The 27,428-nt window shown below is 32.5% G+C and overlaps 1 protein-coding gene across 5 annotated transcripts in view; it reads right to left on the reverse strand.

Annotated features, from left to right (window-relative positions):
- LOC127856240 (multiple epidermal growth factor-like domains protein 10) overlaps window positions 1-27,177 on the reverse strand; it is a 91,907-nt gene extending 64,730 nt beyond the window's left edge. For 2 of the 5 annotated variants that reach the window (XM_052392331.1, XM_052392330.1), the window contains exons 1-10: window positions 26,946-27,177; window positions 17,653-17,786; window positions 14,592-14,730; window positions 11,617-11,751; window positions 10,972-11,106; window positions 10,414-10,548; window positions 4,185-4,306; window positions 3,701-3,923; window positions 2,473-2,607; window positions 2,133-2,267 (exon numbers count right to left, since the gene is read on the reverse strand). In XM_052392331.1, coding sequence (XP_052248291.1) covers window positions 2,133-2,267; window positions 2,473-2,607; window positions 3,701-3,923; window positions 4,185-4,306; window positions 10,414-10,548; window positions 10,972-11,106; window positions 11,617-11,751; window positions 14,592-14,730; window positions 17,653-17,786; window positions 26,946-27,012 — 1,360 coding nt within the window. In that variant the 5' untranslated portion in view covers window positions 27,013-27,177. The remainder of the gene's footprint in view (window positions 1-2,132; window positions 2,268-2,472; window positions 2,608-3,700; window positions 3,924-4,184; window positions 4,307-10,413; window positions 10,549-10,971; window positions 11,107-11,616; window positions 11,752-14,591; window positions 14,731-17,652; window positions 17,787-26,945) is intronic. The other 3 variants (XM_052392333.1, XM_052392334.1, XM_052392332.1) reach the window with 3 other exon arrangements.
- Window positions 27,178-27,428: the final 251 nt, after the last annotated feature.

The following is a 27,428-nucleotide window of genomic DNA, read 5'->3' on the forward strand; positions in this document are numbered from 1 at the left end:
CAATTTTATCATCTAATCAGCGCTCATGCAGCCACATTAACGCTTTGACAAGGAAGTGGTATACAATCCCTGAACTCATCACAAATCAATACTGGCCTATATCAATAATTGAAGCACTATAGACAGCAAAAAATAGTAATCAAGTATTACCGCCAATGCTTTTCGCGAGGATGTTGCGACGTTGCACATAAAGCATAATTTTCGCCTGCTTTTAATCAGGACAAATTATTTACATGAACTTATCTAGAACTGTTTATTTGTAGATAGGATATGTTAACATCACACTAACAAAATTCGGCAATGCGTTTAGGATTTCAAAAATTGAAATAACACGCATTGAACATACGTACATGAAATAATATCTTATTTTATCAAGTTTAAACATATGGATTTAGCACTTGATGCAAAATCAAAAAGGCAGGTAAAACAGTGTTTGAGACGGCAAAATTATGCTTATGCATATATCATGACATGAATAACCATGAATTATATCGTAATTGCGATCCTTGGATCCCACGAAACGCGATCTAGCGGATCTGTGCAGCGCTCGCGCTGATAACGCTATTTGAGAAATTTGCGTAAATATTGAAAATAAGGCTCAATAAATCTGATTTGCGAACATGATAGTGTCGACTGTGATACCAATGTACGATGTTGGTATTCGTGTGAAGTTAAAACACTTATATACATTGGATCGAAAAAACTTAATAATACAATGCTTTACTGAGCATATATAATTCTAATAGACTTTTATACATAAAACATACATCCAATTTTAAATCAAGAGCTGTCCTAATGCAAAATAAAACGATAAAAACGTCATTTTTAAACAATTCATTGGTCTCGTGAGCTTACGCACTTCTGACAAAATTCAGTTAAACATATACTTGAATGGTATCGAATACGTTTAATTAAATAAACTACATATTTGGAAATATTAAATATTATAAGTAATCATATTGTTCAGTTTTGCATGACGACAAATTCATTTTATCTCAAAGGACATATGCTTTGATTATTTTGGCGATGGTCGGTAATCTTTTTTCTGATTATAAAACCTCAATAAGGTAATTGACAGTTGTGTTTTGAGAAGACATACTCAAAGAAATATGTTCAACCATTTATCATATTTTTACTATATTAAACTTCCTGTAAATAAAAATATGCGATATTTGCGTACGGCGAGCACTGAAAACTTTACTTGGATTTTAAGGTAAAAGGTCAAACTTTGGTAGCGTACGTTCTCTGTTTACAACTGAGATCAAGTCGATTACACAAACGTGTCATGAAATACTACAATTATTAACAATGTTATTATTTTACTAACTATTGAGAAAGTGAAAACTATAATTTAATCATCACATCGGTTGATAAAAGGACTGACAAAAGTAAATGTAAGTAAATAATACAAAGTGTACTAACATGCCAAAATGTGAAGTGCGCAAGATTACCAATCAATCAGTAACATAAAGTGACATTACAACGGTGCAGTTGCGTACATCAAGTAACAACGGTGCAGTTGCATACATCAAGATACGCATTGATGATTGCCAAAGTTATCCTCAAGTTGATAGCATATTATATAGTCGAGGCAATGACATATATATAGGGTAAGCTAGCCCCAAATATGGATGGAACGCATGCTGTTGCCATTTAACAAATATTATTATTCATGTGTGTGCATATTTATGTAGTATATTATAAGAAAAATGCGTCGAAAACGTTTGTAACCTGTGTTAAACGTATGTCGTTTTAGAATAAAAAACTACTTTAAATGTTTCCAGTTTCGCGTAATTTCAAAATCGTTGTTTCAATGGCATTGTATAAATTAAGCAACCGTGTTTGTGTAGGTGTACTGTCTGTAATGTGCAATGACCTTATAACAAATTACACTGTTTATGATTTTTTTTTATTTATCTGCTTAAATGCTTAATCCGAATATATCCCGAAATCACTGTACATAATATATGTGTTCAAACATATCTTTGCACATGTAGGAATCTAACGAGTCAATATGTCGTCAGTTTTCTATATTAGAATAGGCCGTTAATACCTTATGCTATTTACATATATGAGATATATGTTTTATTTTGGTGTGTTTGCTTTTTCATTAAAAGCAATTTCGACCTTACTTTCATTACACGCTATTCCTGTCCATCCGTCTTTACAGCCACCATTTCCACATGCACCGGTTACACCGTCGCATGGGCCCAAACGACAATGGCAATGATTGGAACAGTTAATGCTGTAACTTCCGTGTGGGCAGGCTGAAAACCAACACTTGACAGTTGTTTAACCTGAGTGAAATGTATTTCTTTTAACAATAAAATAGTATTTAAAAATTATCAGTTTTACACATCTTAAAAATCCTAAAACATTGTGTTCATTAAGCACGCGGGTCTTTGTATTTGTATTTGAGATATGTGTTTCATGTTTGTGTTGTTTGTTCAATAATATCCTTTTATAACTTACTTTCATTACACGCTGTTCCTTTCCATCCGTCTTTACAGACCCCATTTCCACATGCACCTGTGACACTGTCGCATGTGCCAACAAGGCAATGGCATTGGTTGGAGCAGTTTACGCTGTTACGTTCATGTGGGCAGTCTGTAAACGAAAGTGTACAATTGTTTTTTGTACTATGTATATTATATGTTCCCCATATTGTATCGATGCATACCCGGGAGAAATACAGAATAGTTGTTCTGTTCTGACAACAAAACGTGTTATGTATTCATGATTTCATAGTATGTAAATGTATCACCCTTGTGTTGTGTTACAAACAATAACCATACGTTCCCAACATCAAACATTAACGGTTATAAGGCGAGCCACCCCTGACAAAATCCTGTCTTTGAATTTGTCATAATAATAGCTGTAAATCTATTCTGCCCCATAATCTTATCAGCTAATCAGCACAAAGGCAGTCAAATACACGCTTTCCGCATGGAGATATATACAATCACTGTCCTTGTCACAGATCAATACAGACCTATCTCAACCATTGTAGCAATGTCGAATCAACATAACCTATTCGTATTAATTTAGAGAAAATGTTTTCCGTATTTGGTACAAAAAAGCGCTACAAATTGTGTTATTAAAATCCAACGTTCTCTATGCCGCGAAGTATTTATTCAGCAATCGAGTTGCAAAGCTCTCGCTGTTCGCGAGGGTAATGAGACATTTTGCATGAAGATAAATTTCGCCTGCTTTTAATCATGGCAACCTATTTACGTCAAATTCTGGAGAACTGTCTATTTGTAGGTAGACGTTGTTCACATCACATAAACAAATTCGTAAAGGTTTTGCGGAGTTGAATAATTGAATAAGACGAATTTTAAAATACTGACATAGAATATTATCTTACATGAAAAATTATAAAAGCATACACAACTTGATGCAACAAAAAAAGGCAGGTTAATACATGTTTGAAATGACCACAGTGTACGTATGCATTTATAACTACATAAAATAACCTGACAAATTATATCGTAATCGCGATCCTTGGATCTCGCGAACCGCGATGTAACGGTTCTGTGCAAATTAATGTTAAGAAATAAATATAAGAAATATTTTATCAAATGAAAGAAAGTGGTGTGGTCTCATTGATCAGACGAAGTGCAGATTTTGATTTAAAACATGCAGGAAGTGAGTTTTTTGATTCACATGAAAAAGGGAACATTCTTATAACGGTTCCTACCCTGTGTGAATGTGTAAGTCATCCGGAAACCCATCGCACTTTGGCTTTGGTCTGTGATGAAGACAATACCGACAGAGTTCGACTGCGACTGGAATCCCTTAGGTGGCGCTTCCCCGCAGTACTTTCCGATTGGCGGAGAGGAGGCGTTAGGTCCGTTGAATAGCTCCAGGTAGTCATAATTGCACTTTGAATGGGTCTCCATTTTAAAGTCTGTTAAGTTCACCTGAAAACACAAGAGGCAGATAATTAAGTAAGAATTCATTGTGGTGGAACGTTTGAGCATGTAAAACATTGTTTAGCTTGGATGACATTATTAACTGTAAGTTTAACACTGTAATAAAAATGAATAATATGAGAACAATTTGAAATGTCAAATGTAATAAGAATATGATCCACTTTATGTATTAAATGCCACACACAGATTAAAAGAAACGTATAATTTTTGTTTGTTGATTGAACAATAATTGAAAAATCAGGTATGCACGTTGATACGGCTTCCCTCTGGCGCGTTGATGACCCAGGTACATTGCAATTTGTGGCTGTAATATGACGGGAAGTTGGGGCTCGTAATGACGCCAAATGATTCTGTCAGGACCCCGCCACACTCTGTAAAGACAAATGATATACACTGCTGAAATAAAATTGAATGAGCATTTTGAATATTCAAAAGAAAATGCAATTAAAAAAAAGTAGATAGTATGTTCTTTAAATTCACTGAATTCAGTTAAATGTCTTGTGCAATCATAATAGTTTTCAAAATAAACTTTGATACTGTATGTCTGATTTATATTTAAATAATCCTTGTTGATCGACACTTATAAACGCGTGATAAAATGTAAACAGTATTTATTGAAAATGCAATTGCTTTCCCGTCATAAAAAATAATCAAGTTCAATAACTTATGTTAAATTAATGTGTAAATCGTGGTTACAATAACATTGTATAACTTAAGCAAGCGTGTGTTTGTAAGTTTTGTATTTCATTAGCAATAAGGTAATACACATTATTACTGTTAATTGATTCATTAAAAATAGCCTTAAGACATTACAAAAACGATGTTTGACATTGATATTGATAATACATTCAACAACTAAACTTCAGAAAGAATTACTTTTTAGAATTGTTCAAATTCTTAACATACACGATTAGCAGTATCTAATGTAAAAGCCTTGTTTAGGTGAGAAAAAACATGAATATTGTTTTTTTTATTTATTACCTGTTGAACGGTTGAATGTCAAAAACAATTTTAATAAACATTTAACAGAAAGAATACGCATATTTTATACACAGCGTTTTATTAACTTCTTAATGTTAAAAGCACCATTATTAAATGAAAACATATCACTATATGACAATTAAATGTACACTTAGTTCACTTAGTTCTTACAGCCCCCGCCCCAGTCCAACAGTGGAACAAATCTTACTCTGCCCCCCTTCCCTCCCCGCAGTTGAATGACAACATCATCTTGGACTTAGACATGATGCTAGCTGTCAATCTAGCCTACTTCATAATCTTATCAGCGAATCATCAGTTAGGCAGCTGAATACTAGCATTTCACATAGAGATGTATACGATGCCCGAACTTTTTACAGATCAATACTGACCTATCTCAACAATTGTAGCAATATAGACAGCATACAAGATTTTTTAATTAGGAGAAAAGGATTTTCATATAAAAATTCACTTCACATTGTGTAAAAAAAAGTAAAAACTTTAACGTTCTCTGCGCAAAGAACTTTTTATTCAGTAATCAAGTATTAAAGCTCACGCTTTTCGCGAGGATGATGCGACGCTGTACATGAAGCCAAACTTTCGTCAGCTTTTAATCAGAACAAATTATTCACATTGAATTATCTAGAAGTGTTTATTTGTTTATTTGAAGGTAATGTGTGTTAACCTCACGTTAACAAACTTCGGAAATGCGTTTCGGATTTCAAAAATTGAATAACACGCATTTGAAATACTAACATGAAGTAATATCTTATTTGAACTGTTTTAAACATATGGATATAACACTTGATAAAACAACAAAAAGGTAGGTAAATACGTGTTGGAGACGGCCAAACAATGTGTCACGTTATGGTAAGAATTTGTAGGTGGAATATTTTGGGATTACTTTATTGAAACATTACAGTCACAAAGTACATATATGTACAAATAAGCTTATCGATGAGGGAGAGATTAAAGAATAGTATTATTGACACAAGGCCGGGTATGTTTGTATTGGTCAAGCAAAAGTGTTTATACAGATAAAGCTTGTAAATATTTGGGTGGTTTGTTTATCCCGTTCCCAGGGCTTCATTGATTCAGTATCTTTAGTAATCTAGCCAACTAACAATAAGCACGCATAGAACACTGACCAATGGGATTCATAACTGAGTTTCACGGGGCAAATGTAAGAGGGAAATAGTCAGTTAGCATTTAGATCTAGAGGTGAACAGATGGAAAAAGACACAATCATGTAGCAATCACAACGTATTTGTACAACTGAAAATATTAGTTATGTCAGACATTAAACTGGATTAGAAACTGATATATGGTGTTGTTGAATATTCTATCCCACATTATGCAGAGAAATTAACATTAATAGAGAGGGACGGAATTGTCCCATGCGCGACACGGGAAAATGGTAGTTAAAGCAAATCTCGTCATCATGACAATACGCGCATGACGAGATATCGAATGATAGGCTACACATCAGTAATTTAAGAGAAATGAACGTTGCTAGTAACTATGTGTCGTCCATGAACTATGAACGATTATGTGACAAATGCTTATGCATATATAACTACATTAATGACCTGTAAAGTTATATCGTAATCGCTATCAATGGATCCCGCGAACTGCGATCGTGTAACGAATATGTGCAGGGCTAGCACTGATGTTGCCATCTGAGCCATTTGCGTTAATATAAAAAACCAGGCCAACAAAAAATCTGATTTGCGATAGTGATAGTTTCGAATGTGATACCAATGTACGATGTTGTTTGGTATTCTTGTGCACTTAGTTGGCTTATATACATTGGATCGAAATCACATATTTATGTAATGCTTTACTGAGCATGTATAATCGACTTTTAAAAATACAAACATATCGCCAATATTCAATAAAGGGCAGTCCGAATGCATATTAAAAATGATAAAACAACTTTATTTTCAAATAATTCCAATGTCTCGTAAGCTACGCAATATTTATTTTAAATATTAAATAGTATAAGTTATCCTTGTGTTAATGTTTGCATCACAGCAGACTTCTTTTATCTCAAAGTACCTATGATTCGATTTTTTTGACGATGGTCGGTAATCTTTTGCTTTATTATAATACCTCAATTAGCTTATTAAAGTGTTTGAGACAAACGTACTCAAAGCAATATGTTTAGCCATTAGATATATTTTTTAATATCAGACTTCCCGTAGATAAAAACATGCGGTCTTTACGTATGACGGGCATTTATAAGTATTGGACTTGATGGTAAAATGCAAAACTTAGGAAGCATACGTCGTTCTCTGCTTACAACTCAGATCAAATCGATGACACAACTGTGTGAGGAAATAATACAATTATTATCATACATATGCTATTATTTTACCCGCTATTGAAAAAAGAAGTGAATAATTCTTGGAGATTCTGATAACAAATAGAAATAGTTGCATAATAACAATGTCGTCCATAATGAAATTTTATCAAACATCGGTCGATACTATGAATATCAAAAGTTTATGTTAGTAAGTAAGACGCATTGTACAAACTGTTAAGTGCGCAATATTACCGGACGCAAAGATTACCGGACACGACTGTATTCAATAAGTAACATAAAGTGACGTGACAACGATGCAGTTGCGTCCATCAAGATGCGAATTGATTAGTGCGACAATTACCATCAAGACAGACAGACTCATACGTCTAAATACATACATTTACAAATAATATGTCAACATGATAAGGCATTCATATTTGCGTGTTTTGTGAAGTTGTTCAAACAAACAAAAACAAACAAACACAAATTTAGGAAAAAGTTGTTTACATAATGAAAATACAATTTCTGTTGTGTAGATTTGCAAATATTGAATATGTTTTTGAATTTTCAAAACATATGTATAAAGACGTGTTTAACATTTTTTTTTATATACATACAATGATTATTTGTATTTTTAAACAGCTTACAATTTAGAAAAAAAATTCATTAACATTTTCTGCAATTGATAAATGCTAATCATTGTTCCGTTTGTATTAATACGTAATTAAATCGACATACATAAGTTTGTATGAGATATATCACGATAATTTAAATGTTCAGACCACATAGTGAGTGATTCTTATATAAAAAATGGATAGTTTACTAAGTTTTGCTTTGCTACTTGATTTTAGTAATTCTAAATATTTATATACTAAGTTTGATATACATTTTTCTTACGGTTTGGTATCTTGAGCACACACCTACAAAATGATATTCATCTTTTATGTCGTTTATGTATTATGTATCTCGGTGTATTATTTCTTGCATATCTACCTGACTGGATACGCAATGGATTTGTCGACAAGCGCAGTCTACAAAAATAAAATCTTTTGGGGAGAACACCCAGATATATTTCATACTCTAGCATTTGTTTAAATTGCCTATAGATTTCTAAAACAGAGCTATTTACTAAGGTACCAAACCATTCTTGTGTCAAGGTGTCAATTCTTTGTTGTAAACAATTATGTTCACATTCTTTGGGGGTTAATATTGTGAACGTTATTAAACAAAACCATGCGTTTCCAACATCAGCTTAATAGTATATAAGCAGGAACGATGGCTTTTAAAACAGTTATCAAATGATTGTTCATTAACATTTTTAAAAATAATATTATCTGTAGATACAAGCTTAAACCAAAAATTGAACTTGCGGATGTATATTTTTACATATAGTGGGTATGTACCCATTCACCGTAAACTGTGGCATTACAAGTATTAGGTTTAACATTAAGTATTCGTTTACATAATGTTAAGGGTATTCTTTCGATTTCTTTCGCTTTTGAATATCCCCATGTTTCTGCTGGATAATTTAACGTAGATCCAACAAAGGTATCCAATAATTGGCAATAAATTATAGGTTTTAAATTATTACACTTACATAGTAAAATATTCATGGCGTTAAGGGGCTTACAGACTAAATGCTCTTGATTCAGGTCAAAATTGCCAATATAGTTAAAGACATTCTCTAAATAATTAAAAGTATAAACTACTTCAATTTGATGCCCATTATATTGCTAATGTTGAGATTCTAATACACCTCCACGTTTCCGAAAAAATATCATTTTCGTTTTATCAATATTAACCTTTAAACCTCATAAATCACATTATTCATGGAGCTTATTTAAAATATACTGAACTTCAGGTATTTTGCCTATAATGGCCGTATCATCGGCAAAAAGCAAAAGTATTAATGTCGTCAATAGGCAAAGATGATTGATCATTTTTCGGTAGGAACAGTTCTAAATCTTTAACAAATAGGAAAAACAATAACGGAACATTTCTTCCCCTTGACTTAAACCAAAGGTGTAGTTAAAATAATCAGAGTAGTTAGAGCATTATTTAGCATTTACTATTATTATTATTTAGCACAAAAGTCATGCTTTTACATTACAATGCAAGTCCTTAACAATTCTTACAATTTTGCCATGTATTCCAGATTTATACAAATTTTAGCCACATACCATTTCTATATATAGAATCAAAATATGTCATCATATGAACAAATATAACATAAAGCCTTTGTTTTGAAACAAATAATTCTGAATAAGTGACAAAGGAATAATTAGTGCGTCAACTGTAGAGCGCTTTGAGAATTCCAAATTGGGCGTCAGAAAAAAATATTTTTTTGTTCACATACATTGTAAATGTTGGATACGTTTATTTACAGCTGAAGTAAACATTTTAGATAAACAACTACCAACTGTTATGCCCCTGTAATTATTAACGTCAATAGTTGAGCCTTTTTTATGTAATGAGATAATAATTGCCTTTGTCCGCTTCTCGGGCAAAAAGCCCGAATCAATGATTGTTCTGAGTAGCTCACACCCAACGGCCTGATAAAATATCAATAGTTTCAATAGATAACGCGTTTAACAAATTATCACATCCATAAGCTTTGTTGCGATTCGGCGATTTTACAGACGGTAGCAGATTGTATAGTCGATGAAATGACATATAGAGGGGCAGCTTGCCCTAAATGTGCATGAATTGCATGCTGTAACGATTTAACACATTTTCTTATGCAAAGTGAACGCTTCGTGTGCATATTTATATAGAATCTTATTAGACCAATACTTTGTTTTGTAACCTGTATTAAATGTATGTCGTTTTACAATACAAAATACTTTTAAAATTTACAGTTTTGCGTAATTTCAAAATCGTTGTTTCAATGGGTTTTGTATAAATCAAGCAATTGTGTCTTTCTAAGTGTACAATTTGTACTGTGCAATAACCTTTAACAATTAACAATGTGTATGAGATAAACATTTATCCGCTTAAATACGTAAACCAAAACAATCCTTAAATATCTGCATTATATATGTGTCATACATATCTTTGCACATGTACGAATCTAAAGATCTGTCGTCAGTTTACTATAGTGTCATATGCAAAGGCTACATGATGCTATTTAAATATATGTGATATTTTTTATGTTCGTGTGTTTGTTTTTTAATTCAAATGCAATTGAAAACTTACTATCATTACACGCTATTCCTGTCCATCCGTCTTTACAGCCATCATTTTCACAATCACCCTTCACACCGTCGCATGGGCCCACAAGACAATGGCATTGCTTGGAACAGTTGACGCTGTAACTTCCGAGTGGGCAGCCTGGAAATAAACACGTGAACATTCTGGTAAACTGAGTGGCTTCCATTTTGTTCTACAATAAAATAGAATATGAAAATAACCAGTTTTACGTAAATTCTTAATCGTGTTTCCGATAACATTTCATACAATAAGCACGCCTGTCTTCGTAAGTTTTGTCTTTCATGTGCAATAAAGTAATAAAAATTAACACTTTTTATATGCATTCCATTTATCTGCTCAAATAATTAATCTTAATGTATAAATATATTGCTTTACATAACGTATGTGGTCATATATATCTTTGCACATATATAAAAATAAAATGGTAATATGTTGTCAGATTTCTAGAGTATTATATGCGGGAGCTACTTTTCTTATTGACGTATATGGGATATGTGTTTGATGTGTGTGTTTTTGTTTTACTTATATTTGCTTACAACTTACTTTCATTACATACTATTCCTTTCCATCCGTCTTTACAACCCCCATTTCCACATGCACCCGTAACACTATCGCATAAGCCCACACGGCAATGGCATTGCTTGGAACAGTTAACGCTGTAACTTCCGAGTGCGCAGCCTGAAAACAGACACAAGCAAAAATTCTAATAAACTGATTGACATGTGTTTCGTTTAACAGCTAAATAGAATAAAACATAACCAGTTTTGCGTACATTCCAAATCGCGTTTCCAATAACATTGTATAACTTTAGCAAGCGTCTCTTTGTAAGTTGTGACTTACATGTGCAATTAATTAATATTAATTGACACTGTTTTTGTGCATAACATTACACACTGAAATAATTAATCTCAATCTATACTGACATTGTTGTACGTTATGTATATGTTTATATATGTTTTTGTATAATAATAAATCTAAAATGGTCGATGTGTTGACAGATTTAAGAGTATAATATGCGGATGCTACCTTGTGTTAATAAATATCTTTGCACTTGTATGAATCTAAAATTGTCTATCTGTTGACATATTTTAGAGTATAATATGCGGAAGATATATATCTTATTTGCATATATGAGATATTTGTTTGATTTCTGCGTTTTTATTTCATTAATATCCCTTGAAAACTTACGTTCATTACACGCTAGTCCTGTCCATCCGTCTGTACAGCCCTCATTTCCACATGCACCCGTAACATTGTCGCATGAGCCCACTCGGCAATTGCATTGCTTGGAACAGTTCACGCTGTTACTTCCGAGTGGGCAATCTGACAACGAAAACGTGTGGCATGTTCATGATTTGATAGTAAGATCATTATATATTCTCGTCTTTAGTTACAATTACTGTACTAAAATAGATTTCAAATACGTCTATTTACTTGAACGGACATTATTGAAGATAAGTGTATAAAACGCAATGTTTGCACATTTTCACAATATATACAATCAAAACCACTGAAGCTAAACCATTATTCCAGTTGATCACTCTTAATTAATTTAAACTTCAATGTAGGATACACGCTGAGTGCAACTGAGCGATTTCGCAACACATTTACATTTTACCACGAAAAAGAGTCAATAGGTGTCAATTATTTCCATGTTGGCTTAAGGTTTGCAATACATGAATTTTATATTATTTGAATTAAGAAATTTTGTATTCTTGTCATTGATTCTTAAGAGGAGATATTAGTTTCTTTTTGCAAACAACAGTATATACGCCTAATTTTCTAAGTGTTTGAGTAACCAATTATACATGAACATTTTTTTCCTGAAACAACTGTTTCGTTTGTTTCATGAATAATAGTTCCCAACGTAATCAGACAGGATAGAATGTACTGAATGCGAATATTTATGTCAAAATTGTGATAACGCGTTTGTTATATGAAATCACCAGAACAGTTACATGTCCCTAAAATGCGAGGTTATTTTAAGGAAACGTGACACTAACAATCAGCGTTAAAGTACGTTCCTTGCTTGTCGGTATATCATAATTTCACAAAATACCAAAAAGGAGATATTGATTGTCCCCGTAACCTGCACAAACTGTATTTTGCGTGAAGGAGTTCGCATTTTCTCTGCAATGGTCGCGTTTGAAGTACATTGTTCATCATGCAGCGATTTTCCCCTAAGCCCCATTGACAAAGCGGCATTTGGAGAAATGGCAGTCAAAATAAAATGTGAACACCAATAGATTGTGTTGACATTAGTGAAAACTTTTTTTCCGCTAGTTAAATGAGGTAAAAATAATAATGACCGATATCAAAGAAGCAATTGATTTTCATTCTAAATATAAACCTAAGACCTTTTATCAGAACGCGAACATTCATGTGACATAAATGTTGTTTGTACCCGGGGATTAGTTGATTTACACATAAAGTACATCAAATATACTACTGTGAATCATTGAGCAATCATTTTCACATTAGCTAAACTCTGATTAAAAAAATATTCATCAATGTTTGCCAATTATATTGATACTGAGAATATAAAAAAAAACTTTCAAGAGTTTGTTAAAGACTTTTACGGCCGGTTTGAGCATACTTTATTTAGTTCTACATATTGAAACATAATATTGATAAATGTTGCATTAGTTGCAATTCAACTTCTCAAACACGCCTGTTAGACATATAACCTGTAAGCATCCCAATTAGAACAAGTGTTTAACCCTGATAAACTGTCTAAATGGGAAATACACGTAGTACATGTTACATGCTCTTCACATAGATTGAATATAGAAAATAGAAGATGAGCCAAACCTTCTCCCGTTCCTTTAGGCGAAAGAAAGTGTACTGCGTGTTTTAGGTTGTAGAATGTTTTCAGAATTAAGATCTCAGTATATAAGATTTTATTACTGACACCGACCTAACATGCACAAGTTTATCGAATTACTTACAACTGAAAATAAAACGCCGTTACACAAACTATGCTCTAACAAATACATATCATTTTTAATAAGGGATATTAAAATGTGTTAAACGGTCGCTTTAAATTAAGCGTAAAAACTGTATTTGAATGTTTGTTTGTTTTGTTGTTGTTGTTTTTATCAATTGTCAGCATTATCTTTTCAGTAAAGGAATTGTTACAGTATCGTGCCTTAACCTAAATACTTTTGCGACATTACTGCTGTATTATAAGAATTGTATTGCATTACATTACAGCTATTAAATAAGATTCAACTATTTAACTCAGAACTGATGTTTTTTTATTTATTTATTTTTATGGCATATTACATGACGTTTTGACCATGTTGTGTGTTTGTTTATCTACAGACACCGTGTTATATTAGCAGTTTTTTACAATATTGTAATGTGATCAGAGCCGTTGTGCTTCCAATATTGTCGTTTCGTATAGGCAGCAAGCAAGGGCAAATGCTAATGCTATTGTTACATGCATGGGCCTTGATTGACATGCATTTTATTACAGCTAACTGTAAGATAGCTTAATGTAAGAAAGCAAATCTATTATTGTCATATTACTTTCAACATGTACGTACTGCTATATATATAATACTTTGTACTAACATCAAGTAACAATTTTCGTTTCATGAGGCACATGCATATATATATATATATATATATATATATATATATATATATATATATATATATATATATATATATATATATATATATGCATGTGCCTCATGAAACGAAAATTGTTACCATTATTTCACATGTAGACCCAACATAGGTACATTATAATATATTTGATAAATGCTTGCAATTAATAAGCTCCATTAGAATTTGAAGTTATTACCCCTTAGTACATTCTAATTACATATATACTATCGATAGTTGTAAATATAATAATCTAGTATTTAGTAATACATGTATGTATTGTGGCGGCGAAATGTACTATCACATTGTTTAATCATAAACTATTTACTCAGTAAACACTGAATGTTTACTTTGTCCACTTGGGCTTTTGGCCTTCTGGATGTATTGTTTAATAAACTTTAAACGTTGTTTTTAAAATAAACTTTAAAACATGTTAGATTAAGATCGTAATATTACTAATTATTTCGACAGACGTTTAACGATGTGTATTGCTTCACGTGATTAAAGACGTATTATGTACTAATATATATCGTTCAAAACTGTACATTTACCCGAATGCCTGTAGAGGTTAATCCTCCAATCAGCGCCACATATCTTGCTTCTGTCGCCAGGACAAATAAAAGAACACTCTGACTCTGGCTTTTGGGTTGAAGAATAAAGCGCATTACCACATCGGCAATGCCTCCCCGACTAATTGTAATCAGAAAAAAACCATATTGATAGCATGACCGTTGGTTACGAAAAGGCATGCTTAGATGACATATTTCTGCGAATCTGCAGATTGAAGTCACTATCAAGGTGAAATACCAGAGGCGCCAAGATTATATTTGAACACAATTAATGACACACACAAAGAATAGAAACATGACCTTAATTGAAATAAGTATTCAATATGAAATCATTACATGCGCAAAACATTTTTGCCATGATTTGTTAATACTATTCTGGTCCATTCTTGTTTACTCGTTTTAAAGAGCTTTTTGAATACCTTTAACAGATTATCGGTGCGATTATGTAGACGGTGTTTAACGATTCCTCATATACAACAATCCACTGAAGCAGCATCCAAAGACTTCGGCATCCATACATCACGGTCAATAAAGTTGATTTTCTCCTTCTTAAGAAATTGGAAAATCTGTTTAGATGTGTGACTTGAGGCACCGTCCTGATGGAACACCATCGACTTCCGACCTTCTGGAAACAGTTTCGGGACTTCATTTCGAAAAAACGGCTTCGATACCTTATTGATATAGAACTTGCTACTAACTTTAGTTCCGTTGTTGATAAGCCGAATCTCGGGTTTTGTTCCATAAGTGACAATAGCCCATGCCATGAAATCCTTGGCAAAAGAGTCCCGCTAAACGAACTAAAGTGTGCCGCTAACTGTTTTCCCTTTTTTTGTAGCAAACTTTGCGTCGCCCGTACGATCCACTTAACATTGCAAGAGAAGTGACACAGTTATTCCATCTTCCCCTCTTAACTTCGTATATAACTGCCATGATCTAGCACTTCTCTTCTAAGTTCGCAAAGATCTATCAATAAAAAACATTCGTGTCGTCGCGAGTTCTCGTCGATTCTCGCGGTAACCGAGATTTCAGTCAGTGAGAAAGTGACGCGCGTCATCTTTTCGTGATAATCTTATCTAAATGTGGTGTCACAGTCATACCAATAAACGCTCTTAATCCACAATGCGAACATGGTCTCTCTTGAAGAGAATGCGTTTACGCCTCAATCGCAGATGTGTATTCAAAATGTTTAGTGTTTTGCTAATAGTATTTATCCGTAATATGTGAAGGCAAAATCAACATATTTGTTTCCTGTTTTACAGTTTATTGGGTATTTTACGATTTACACTTTATTAAAAAATTATTAAAATATTAGTTTAGGAAATGTATAGAACATCCCCGGAACAGTTAAACATAAATTGATCAATTTTATTTCAGCCTTTATTGTTTTCATATCAATTTTAAAAATGATAATTGATTAAGTAATACAACCAAAATTACAGTTTAAGTCAGATATTAAATTTGCAATAAGTAATTAAGATACGGCCTGTAATCTTTAAGCTTTTTATATTACCTTTAAACTTATATTCAAATATGTAATGTTAATTTAGAAAAGTAAAGATGATGGCAAAGATGGATATGTCATATTCAATTAGAAAATCTGCATCGGCATGAAATACTACAATTATTCGCTTATGAATATCTCCGAGACTTTTCACGTTACAATAAAAAAAATTTGTTTAGTTTTGTACATTTTTATATTACCTTTAAATGATACGTAATTAGAAGTATGTATAAAGAAAAATAAAGTAAAGGCAAATATATACTTTTAAATAGTCTAACTCGGCCTGAAATCTTTCAAAGTATTGTTATTTAATACCCGAGAAAAAGTTTATAGAATAATGTTTATAGCCTTTTGATATCACCTTTATACTTTATTCAATATATCCAAAAAGAAATGATCAAGTTTAAGGCAACGGCGTATTGAAAGATGCACTTGTTAAAAAGCTAACTCGTCATTGAATACTGTTGCTTAATGTTGGTTCAGAGACACTTATTTTTTCAAATCTATTATGTTTTATATTAAAATCACTTTTAATATATCAACGCTACTATAAATATTAAAACTTTGTTTCAGGTTTCAAATGTTTTCAGTTCTATTGTGCAAATCATAAAATGGTGTTATTGGATTCAAGCGGGCGGACACGCTGCCGTAGCGCATAATAGCGCCAATTTACAGAGGGAGATCAGCGACTGCCTGATTGATGTTACGTGATATAGATCTCGTTTTCGCCGCGCGAATTCCCGATACTTTTTGTATCAGAATGGATGTTTCCAATCTTCGTTTATTTATAGATCTTTAATTTGCGCCATATTAAGCTGACGCATTTTGCATTTTGTTCTGTGTTTAGCTTTTAATATTTTGGTGAAAATGTTATAAACAGTTCATTTAGAGATGCATTAAATGGGCGACATCTCACATCTTACATCTGGGTCGGCAGATAAAATTTGGCGATCATACGATTGATTTCTCTGATGCCGTCCGATATGGCCACATTTAGGCGATATCTAAACGTTGTAATTGGAAGGTCAGGATTGATATTTTGGAGTTGTCGTTCAAAAGTATCACTAATATTCTTGATGGAGCATAAAAGAATCGAATACCCCATTGCTTGAAAATCATTGTAAATACTCCTATACGCGTTTTCAGCCTTCAAAAGTCCAACAACTACCCCTTTTAATGTTATCATTAATTTTTCGACGCACTATTCTATAAATGACAAATACAATTTTGAAACACCAATACTTTCATTGAACAAGATAGAGTAAATGCAATTTGTACATGTTTTACACACGGTACTGTCTAAACTTGTATTAAGATTTTGTTCAAATATACTTTTGGCGCCTCTCGTATGTCATTCTTTATACAAGCACAATAAAAATTAAAAAGTTAAACACAAAATTAACAATAAATAGGGAACAAATAGGGATAAAGAATATTATATGTTATTTTCATAGCTTAAGGATTTGTATTCCTATCAGTTTATACCTTTGTGTTGAGTTAATATCTATGCTATAAAAGTGCTACGTTAAATCTACAACCAACCTGCACTCCGAAAAACTTGTAGTTGCTGCAGATTTTTGAACACTCCGCTGGTGAGTTCGAATCAGAAAAGTAAAAAGAGCCTTGAAGGATTCGGTTGCTGCTGCTATCCTCATAACAGCCCACATACTCGATACCTGTAAATAAGTGTAACGCAAAATCAAAAATATCATTTCATAAATAATGGAAACATTCAGTTACTAAATTTTATGTACTTATCATAAATATGTTATATTACAAATTTTTCGGGTGAGTCTTACATCTTTAAAAAACTTTCATTGCTTTTCGATGCTTTTTAAGAAACACTTTGCAACACAAACACAATTTAAATAGTTATATGTTTTCAAAATTAGACCGTTATATATCAATTCGACATGTGCATGGGAATGGCTGCGTTTTTGTTGCTTATATGGAGATTAATGTGATATTGTATGTGCATTCACGAATTTTGATACGCCAATCGATGCGCAGGATAATAGAGCTTTCTATTGAGTCAGTAGAAGAACATGAACAAGTGTTACTTTATCCGTAAGACACGTTTACAATTCTGAATGGTATTCGTAAAAATAAGCGACATATTGAGAGGTATTCGTGTATGGTTTATCAAGTGTTGAATAAGAAAAAATATTCAGTATTGCATCATTCCAAAAATGCAAAGTTTAAAGCTTGTAAAAAACTTTAATAAGTCATTGACCGTGGATAATATTAACCTAAGAGGAATAATATTAACATAGTTGGTATTTATCCAAATGATCCACATATTATTAACAACTGACAAAATGACTCGTAGGCATCGTTTTAACTTGTTATATCATATGTCTCATCATACGCATAGTGTACACGTTGGAAGAATACAAAATTACTGGTATAATATCCATTAAAACATTAGATAACGCAGTACTAAATGCGCTTACAAGAAATATACTGGTTAGGTGGAAATAACTGTGTATTTCCCGCTCTGAATGTTAGGTTTTTTAAAGACATTAATGTCGTACAGATACTGTGAACATTTGGTTAAAATTAGGACGACACAGGTAACCCGTTTAACGGTTAGTCTACTGAAACGACAAGTTAACTGGTCACAGTTAAGAACCAAACGCTGGTGCCTACCAACGACACGAATCAATAACGTGTCAATAAACCCAGTCATAAAGCAAAACACCAGTACATTTAACGTTACAAACAGGGGATAAGTTTTGATAATTGGCACTATTGTTTTGTTTATCGCGAAAATTTAACTTGCAAACTTTGAGAAATGTGGCTATTATCGTAGTTCGACAAAATTATTTAACTCGCGATAAAAATCAATCAGTTGAGACTTTAGTCGGCTATTTTTATATTTTGTTAAAGCAAATCTCGTTCATCGCAAAAATAAAGTGTGTAGAAATAACAATTGTATCAAGATCATTCGTTGTCATAATCCTGACTTGTTAATGTCGTTTTTGCTCTATCTTAATTAAATAGAATTACTAGTAATTTACGCCATCAACGATACCAACACCACCGTCTGATGCAAGTTTGAATTAAGAAATCAATTTAGTTACAAAGCAATAATCATACATTTTATAATACATTTTTATCAAGAGACTGGTATGGCTGCTTATGAAATGAACGAAAACGGTCATAAATAACTTTTGTGTTTAAAGAGAGTTCATGTACTAGCCAAAATAACGTTGTTTAAACTATACTAAACATATTTAAATTGTTCAATTAACCGGTAAATAGCCGGTGACAAAAAAAAGGATTACACGTTAATTTGTTTTGTAACCTGTTGAATCTATATTTAATGTGAAAAATACATATGTTATAATTTCATTAATATGTAGTTCACTTTTGCTCATTATAATTAACGTCTTAAGTTAGAAAATACCAGTTCCTTATTCGGATTGAATAATGAATAAGGAACTGGTTCCTTTTTCCTTATTCAACCGAGAACAAAAAACTGGGTCATCAATAACTAAAACTCATGAGAACTTATTGGAATTTAATATAATCAATATCGAACCTACATATACAATGAATATTCATTTGATACTTGTTTTAATTATATCTATTTATTTTTAGCACGATTGCATTTAATTCCTGGGGCGGTTATTGAGACACCAAAGTCAGTTCTTGGGAAGAACCAGTACTGGCTGTAGATAAGATAAGCTCTTGAAAACACTTTCTGAACGGGGATCGAACCATGGACATACTGATCACTAGGCGGACACATTATCCACTTAGCAACAAAGAACGTTTTGAAGACTACGTTTATCAACAAACCTTGAAATAATAATATTATAAAGCTGTTTTATTTAAATATAATGCAGTATTATTAATGTAAATGCCGAGACGAAAACATATATTTGAACACATGACTTCGTAACTGATATTTAGATTAGCTCTTAACTGTTTCCGAAAATCATATATGTTCAAACATTTGATTTCGTAGCCTGATATAACATTGCCTCTGAACTGTTGCCAAATACAATACATGTTCAAACATTTGCTTTCGTAACGTTATATAACATATATTCTGAATTGTTTCCAAATACTATACATGTTCAAACATTTGATTTCGTAACCTGATATAATATTGCCTCTGAACTGTTTCCAAATACAATACATGTTCAAACATTTGCTTTCGTAACGTAATAGAACATAGAATCTGAATTGTTTTCGAATACTATACATGTTCAAAGGTTTGATTTCGTAATCTGATATAAAATTCACTGAATTGTGTCTGGATATTCCTGAAATACAATACAATAATTTATACAAGAAAAATTGATAATATAATAAAATAGCTATTATTGTAATTGTCGTTATCATCATAATCATAAACATTACACAAGTTCAAATAAGAATAATAAGTTGGAATCATACCCATGCCTTTGCAATTATTCAGAAAAAAAAAGCAAAATAAAAAAAGAAGTTGTTGCTAGTGTTAACATTCTGCCCAACTTACGTTACGCTATTTTCAATTGAATGTATATGTATCAACCCACGTCTACATGTATACATGAACATCCTATTTGAAATGTGAAATACAAGATACTTACAAAAGATATTATGTGATTGGTTTTGAGGCTATTGAGATAGCGAACGTGCGTGACTGCAAAACCGTATCATTGAAAGGGTCAACACGATATTGGTTTGATGCAATATTAAGGAGTGTTACATTTAAAAAAATTTAATAATCATTTATTATCTAAAATCAGCATTTGAGTGTTAAGTAACCCAGTCCTTATGCTTATTACCTCTTGAATTGTTGTCTAATCCACTTCAATTACAATAATTCTTTTTTATAAACTATTACGTATTAGTTATGAATAAAGTGTTAAAAGGCGATTGGAGGTAAAAATAGGGAACTATCAGTTGAATTGATCAGCCTGAACCTTAATTTTATTGATTAATAACAATTATAAGATCAACTGCTATGCACGTTCTTTAACTTTTTATTCAACAAGTACTTATCCGGATACGTGATCTGTAGGTGTCAAGAATTATCGAGGAATTACACTTATTAGCATATTTTCGTATTAATATTTGTTAGAAACAATGACGTCCTTAATGTTTTCATTTTGGATTCAAAAGGAAAAAAGCTTGTATTATTATTCTAAGTGCTTTAATTAATAAAGTACAGTATCACGACAAGCGACAACTTTTGTGTGCCTTTGTAGATTTTAAAAACGATTTTGACCTTATACAAATAAATGGAATTTTATAAAAACGTTAGCAACACAATGTTTCATCCAATTTTGTAAACATGAAACATTTTACATGCCAAATAACAAACCTCTAAACCATGCGGTTTCAGAGATTTATCACAATATACATATGAGTAAAATAAGCTACCTCAATAGCGCAGCAAATGTCAACCCTAGAATTATGATTTGAACACACTTTGTAGACGACCAGCATACGATGCTCACACCAAATATTAAGACACTGACCTTGTGGTTTCGGAGATTTTCAATGAATTAACTATACCCGTCTTAAACATCCTGTGGCCCCTGTGCCTGGCCAGTTTAGATCCCAGTGGCATGATTTGGACGAACTTGGAAGAAAACACCATACATGCCAATTACCAAACCTCTCGGCCTTGCAGTTTCTCAGAAGTCTTTTTAGATTTTTCACAATAGACATATAAAGAAAGCAATAACCACAGAGCAGGGCGAATTTTGACCCAAGTTCATAATTTGAACACACTTTGTAGAAGACCTTCGTACAATGTGTCACACAACAAATATTTAACTCCTGAACCGTGCCTTTTCATAGAATATGTTTTGTTAATTTATTTACAAAACAAGTCTATATAAATCATGTCGCCCCAAGGACATGGCCAGTGTTTACCCACGGCATGATTTGAAAAAATTTAGTACAGGGTCACTAGACAATCGTCCGCACGAAATATTAAAGCCCTGACCTTGTTATTTAAAAGAAGATGTTTTAAGTTTTCTTTTTTAAAATTTATTTTTAGCTCTGACATGCATATGCTATTTAATGGCAGTATTTTATCAATTTTGAAAGAGTCACCGAATTATTATGTCTGTGATGTTTCGTTAAACTCTGTCTAGAGATTAAGAAGACGAAGATAACAGTTAAATCACCATCTCACGCACTGACAGACGATGGACATAATGGTATCCTGTAAGATCCCCATGACCACTATGTGCTTAGGTTAGCTAAACTTATCACCATGCAATGAATCAAAACTCTAAAATTAATTGTTCTCGGCTAAGCTATAAATTGACAGACACGTAAAAAAGTAGATTTTCCCTAATTAAGAAGACACCTAATTATGTTGATGCTTACATGATATAACAACTATTTCTTTTACTTTTTACAAATATAATGAGAACTATAGTTTTCTTATTTGTCTCTATGACCTTTATTTGTCAATGAGTATTGTATTAAAATACCCCATATATATCTTACTGATAGACAAAATTGTCTTTCATAGCAAAAAAATTGTTTGGATCAAATGTCGTCGTACAGTGCTTTTTTAATACTCATTTAGTAGTCCACTTAATAACCATCGACACAACCCCTTGTTTTGTGTTTTGTTCAGCAACAACTTCATATTTGAAGGAACGTGGGTTATTACGATGAAATTAGTATAAAGTGCACGAAAAATGGATAATGTGTTTGTTTAATTGTCTAGTTGCGTCTTTTGCAACATTCAGTAGTACTTCAGTCATATCACAACGTTCAGTTAACCAACTCGAATCTTTCCTGGGTTGGCTAGTTTTCCAGTACTCTGTACACGTACTTATGTCACTAACTGACAACTGTTGTGCTTGAATCACGGGTAGGGGAAGAATCGTAGAGAGGATTTTATGGCAATCAAGTTAAACATATTAAAGCATTAAACTACCCGTGTTCTTGTTATTTTCGTCTTGTATTTATTATATTTAATGAGTAATGTCAAACGGGGTTAAATGATCAAATATTGAAAGTTTGGATAACATGAGTACAACTTGTATTATTTTTATTACAAATATTTACTTACTTGGACTTGCACTGTATTAATTTAATTTAAATGAATTATTACAATATATTCTATCTCCTTAGTCACTCGTAAGTTAATTGTTGTGTAACATAAAATATAAAATATACATACAATAATAAAAAAAATACATACAATAATATAAATGCTTGTGTATACATTAAAATGATATAAAATACCAATTACTAATAGTTCAAACTTTGTGTCACTGTAATAACATATGAAACTTCTACTACTACGATGAAATAAGGTCCGAGATCGACTTCTGAGACACAATATAAGCCAAATCAGTTTTGCTAATGCAAATTTATACATATTAAGTGTCAGTTAATTTGCCGTGTATTTCATTTAGAAAACAATTGTGTAAACAGCAAATATTAAAATATGGGCTATATGTTGTAGTAGCAGCCATTGTTTGAATACGTTTTTTGTCACTGTAAATGGTGGTGGTGGTGGTGGTGGTGGTGGTGGTGGTGGTGGTGGTGGTGGTGGTGGTGGTGGTGGTGGTGGTGGTGGTGGTGCTAGCAGAAGAAATAGTTGTAATAGTAGTAGTAGTAGTAGTAGTAGTAGAAGTAGTAGTAGTAGTAGTAGTAGTAGTAGTAGTAGTAGTAGTAGTAGTAGTAGTAGTAGTAGTAGAAGTAGTAGTAGTAGTAGTAGTAGTAGTAGTAGTAGTAGTAGTAGTAGTAGTAGTAGTAGTAGTAGTAGTAGTAGTAGTAGTAGTAGTAGTAGTAGTAGTAGTAGAGTAGTAGTAGAAGTAGTAGTAGTAGTAGTAGTAGTAGTAGTAGTTGTAGTAGTAGTAGGTAGTAGTAGTAGTAGTAGTAGTAATAATAGAGTAGTAGTAGTAGTAGGTGGTGGTAGCAGAAGAAATAGTAGTAGTAGTAGTAGAAGTGGTAGTAGTAGTAGTAGTAGTAGTAGTAGTAGTAGTAGTAGTAGTAGTAGTAGTAGTAGTAGTAGTAGTAGTAGTAGTAGTAGTAGTAGTAGTAGTAGTAGGTAGTAGTAGTAGTAGTAGTAGTAGTAGTAGTAGTAGTAGTAGTAGTAGTAGTAGTAGTAGTAGTAGTAGTTGTAGTAGAGTAGTAGTAGAAGTAGTAGTAGTAGTAGTAGTAGTAGTAGTAGTAGAAGTAGTAGTAGTAGAAGTAGTAGTAGTAGTAGTAGTAGTAGTAGTAGTAGTAGTAGTAGTAGTAGTAGTAGTAGTAGTAGTAGTAGTAGTAGTAGTAGTAGTAGTAGTAGTAGTAGTAGTAGTAGTAGTAGTAGTAGTAGAAGAAGTAGTAGTAGCAGCAGCAGCAGCAGCAGCAGCAGTAGTAGTAGTAGTAGTAGTAGTAGTAGTAGTAGTTGTAGTAGTATGCATTACAAAAATGCTGTTAGCCTTGCATTTGGTAAAATTTAAATATATTACAAGGGAGGCAAATCTGTAACAATAAATTTTAACTTATTGCATTTGTTTCCCCTGTAGTGTATTACCTCCCATGTCCTGCTTATATTTATATTAATCAACAAAATTAAACATTAACACAATATTTAATATACAAAATATACAACAAATCTCATATTCTGATAATATTTTTACTGATCCACTGTTTTTTACTAAAAGGATGATGTTTCATTGGACTGATAATTATAGATTTAGGATTACAGACCAGTTGCTTCAGTAATATTGTTCAGAGTTGTGCCCTGTTGGCCGCGTATGCATAAGTTGAATTATCATTCAAAAACCATTTTACTATTTCGAGTCACCGTGACCTTGACCTTTGACCTAGTGACCTCAAAATCAATAGGGGTCATCTGCGAGTCATGATCAATGTACCTATGAAGTTTCATGATCCTAGGCCCAAGCGTACTTGAGTTATCATCCGGAAACCACCTGGTGGACGGACGTACCGACACCTGGTGGACGCACCGACCTACCGACATGAGCAAAGCAATATACCCCCTCTTCTTCGAAGGGGGGCATAATAAACATTAGGCGCAGAGTCTAGTTCTAAAGTGGAAAATAACTAAACCTTTTATATATCAATCTGCATGTAAAAATTGACTTTTATAATATTTAAACGGATTGTATTTAGAGAACTAAATAACGTTTCCTAATATATGAAACAATCAAATGGCGTATCGATGATATGCCTTGACGTGAAACTTAATGATATACATAATATGATATCAATTTATTTTATACCCAATGATAAAATATGACATTCCTGCAGAGAAATAACAGCAGTGAAAAGAACAAATTGTTATTTTCACCGGTGAAAAGAACACCTTTTCGGAACTCCGTTTTCTATGTTTAGATTATCATAAATAAGTATATATATTTTTTCTATGATCACGAGTGAATTAAAATCGACATTTCACCGAATCCAACATTTTTTTTTATTTTATGCTTTTTCACCGTTTAGTTACATTGTAAATGAGTTTAACTGGAGAATTTCGCTGGTATAATTACGTTATTTCGTCACACTAATGACGTCATTTTGTGTTTTGAAATGTATTGCGGCACGCCACGGGAGAAACTCCGAGAAAGGGTAACTTTTCAGCGAAAGGGAAACAGCTGTTAATTATTTTCTTGAAACAGGGGCATAAAAGAAACAGAAAATTTGTTCTTTTCAGTGTTAGATAGTTTGTTATTTCACTCGTGATGATAGAAAGATAATATTTTAACGAGTGACTGCGCCACTCGTGAAAATAAATTTTCTATAATCACTCGTGAAATAACACACGATCTTACACTGACATGAACACATATCTTCTATATATTTATAAGTTAATACCATTAACATATGACGTTGTTAGTTTTGTTTATATATATGTATGGTTTCATCGAAATCCAGAGGCTTATTAAGACACTATCAAGGTCTGTTCTTGGGGAGAACCAGTACTGGTTGTAGATAAGCTAAGATCATGAGAACACTCAACAAGTAGGGATCGAACTTGGCACTTACTGATCGCTAAACGGACTCCTTATCCCCTAGGCCTCCAAGTGCTTTATAAAGTTTGCGTAAGGAGCCTCCGCACAATACTACAAAACCTTTTTATTTAAATAATTAAGTATCGTTCATATGAACGCCGGGACGAAAACATATCTGAACATATATGATTGTGTAATCGATATTATTATTATTTCTAAACTGTTTCTGAATACCATACATGTTCAAACATTTGATTTCGTAACCAGATATAACATTGACTCTGTATTATTGTCAAATACAATACATGCTCATACAATAAATATTCAAAATTTGATTTCGTAACCTAAAATAACATTGACAGCGAACCTTTTCCGAACAACTTTAATGTCAAAATTTGATTTCGTAACCACATATAACATTGCCTCTGCATTGTTTGAAAATAATTCTGAAATACTATACATACATGTAGAGAGGATATTTTTTTGGATTTGGTGGATTTAATTCACGAGTGATCATAGAACACAATATATACGTAAAACATGTTCTATAATCACGAGTGGATTAAAATCGATACTGATACTCCACCAAATCCAACACATTTTCTTTTTATTTGATGCTCACAACTGATTATTTTTGTATTTTTGCTGAAATACTGACCCCATAACGTCGAAAACCGACGTCATTTCACAGTATAACAGTAAAAATTATCGATAATTTTCACTGTTAATTTTATCAGTTTTAATTTACTGATTTTTCTCTTAAAACCACCGGAAAGTATATAATACAATAGTTTATGCAATAAATAATAGATACTATAATAATATCAATCAGTATTAGTGTTAATATCATCATCTTAAAAATGTCACAAGTTCGAACAATAATCATGAATGTTGAAATCATACCTGCGCCTTTGCATGAATGCAGAAAAAATCCAAATAAAAACAAAGTAATCGTTTGAAGTGTATACATTCTGAGAACATTACATTCTGTTCTGGCGTTAATTACAAATAAATGTCTATTTATCAACCCAAAACGTAATACACGTCAACATTCTATTTTAGCGAATTGTACACTTGATCATCCTGGTATAACAATAATATGTCAATTGGTCGTGAATTCGATAGATGGCGCATTTGTGTGACTTCAGAAATGTATTATTAAGAGGTTCAAAGGGATACTGTCTTAATTCATATTGCCGATATTTCAAATTCTAAGAAAACACATCTATGATCTAAAATAAGAATTTGAGTGTTTATTAACCCAGTCTGTCTACTACTTTCCCTTCGACCGTTGTCCTATCCACTTAAAGTACGTTTAGTACTCTTTTTAATTATTATAAACTCTCACTTATTAGTTATAGAAGAAGTCGTCTAGGCATTTGGAGT

The sequence above is a fragment of the Dreissena polymorpha genome, chromosome 13 (assembly GCF_020536995.1).
Source record: "Dreissena polymorpha isolate Duluth1 chromosome 13, UMN_Dpol_1.0, whole genome shotgun sequence".
Taxonomy (NCBI): Eukaryota; Metazoa; Mollusca; class Bivalvia; order Myida; family Dreissenidae; genus Dreissena; species Dreissena polymorpha.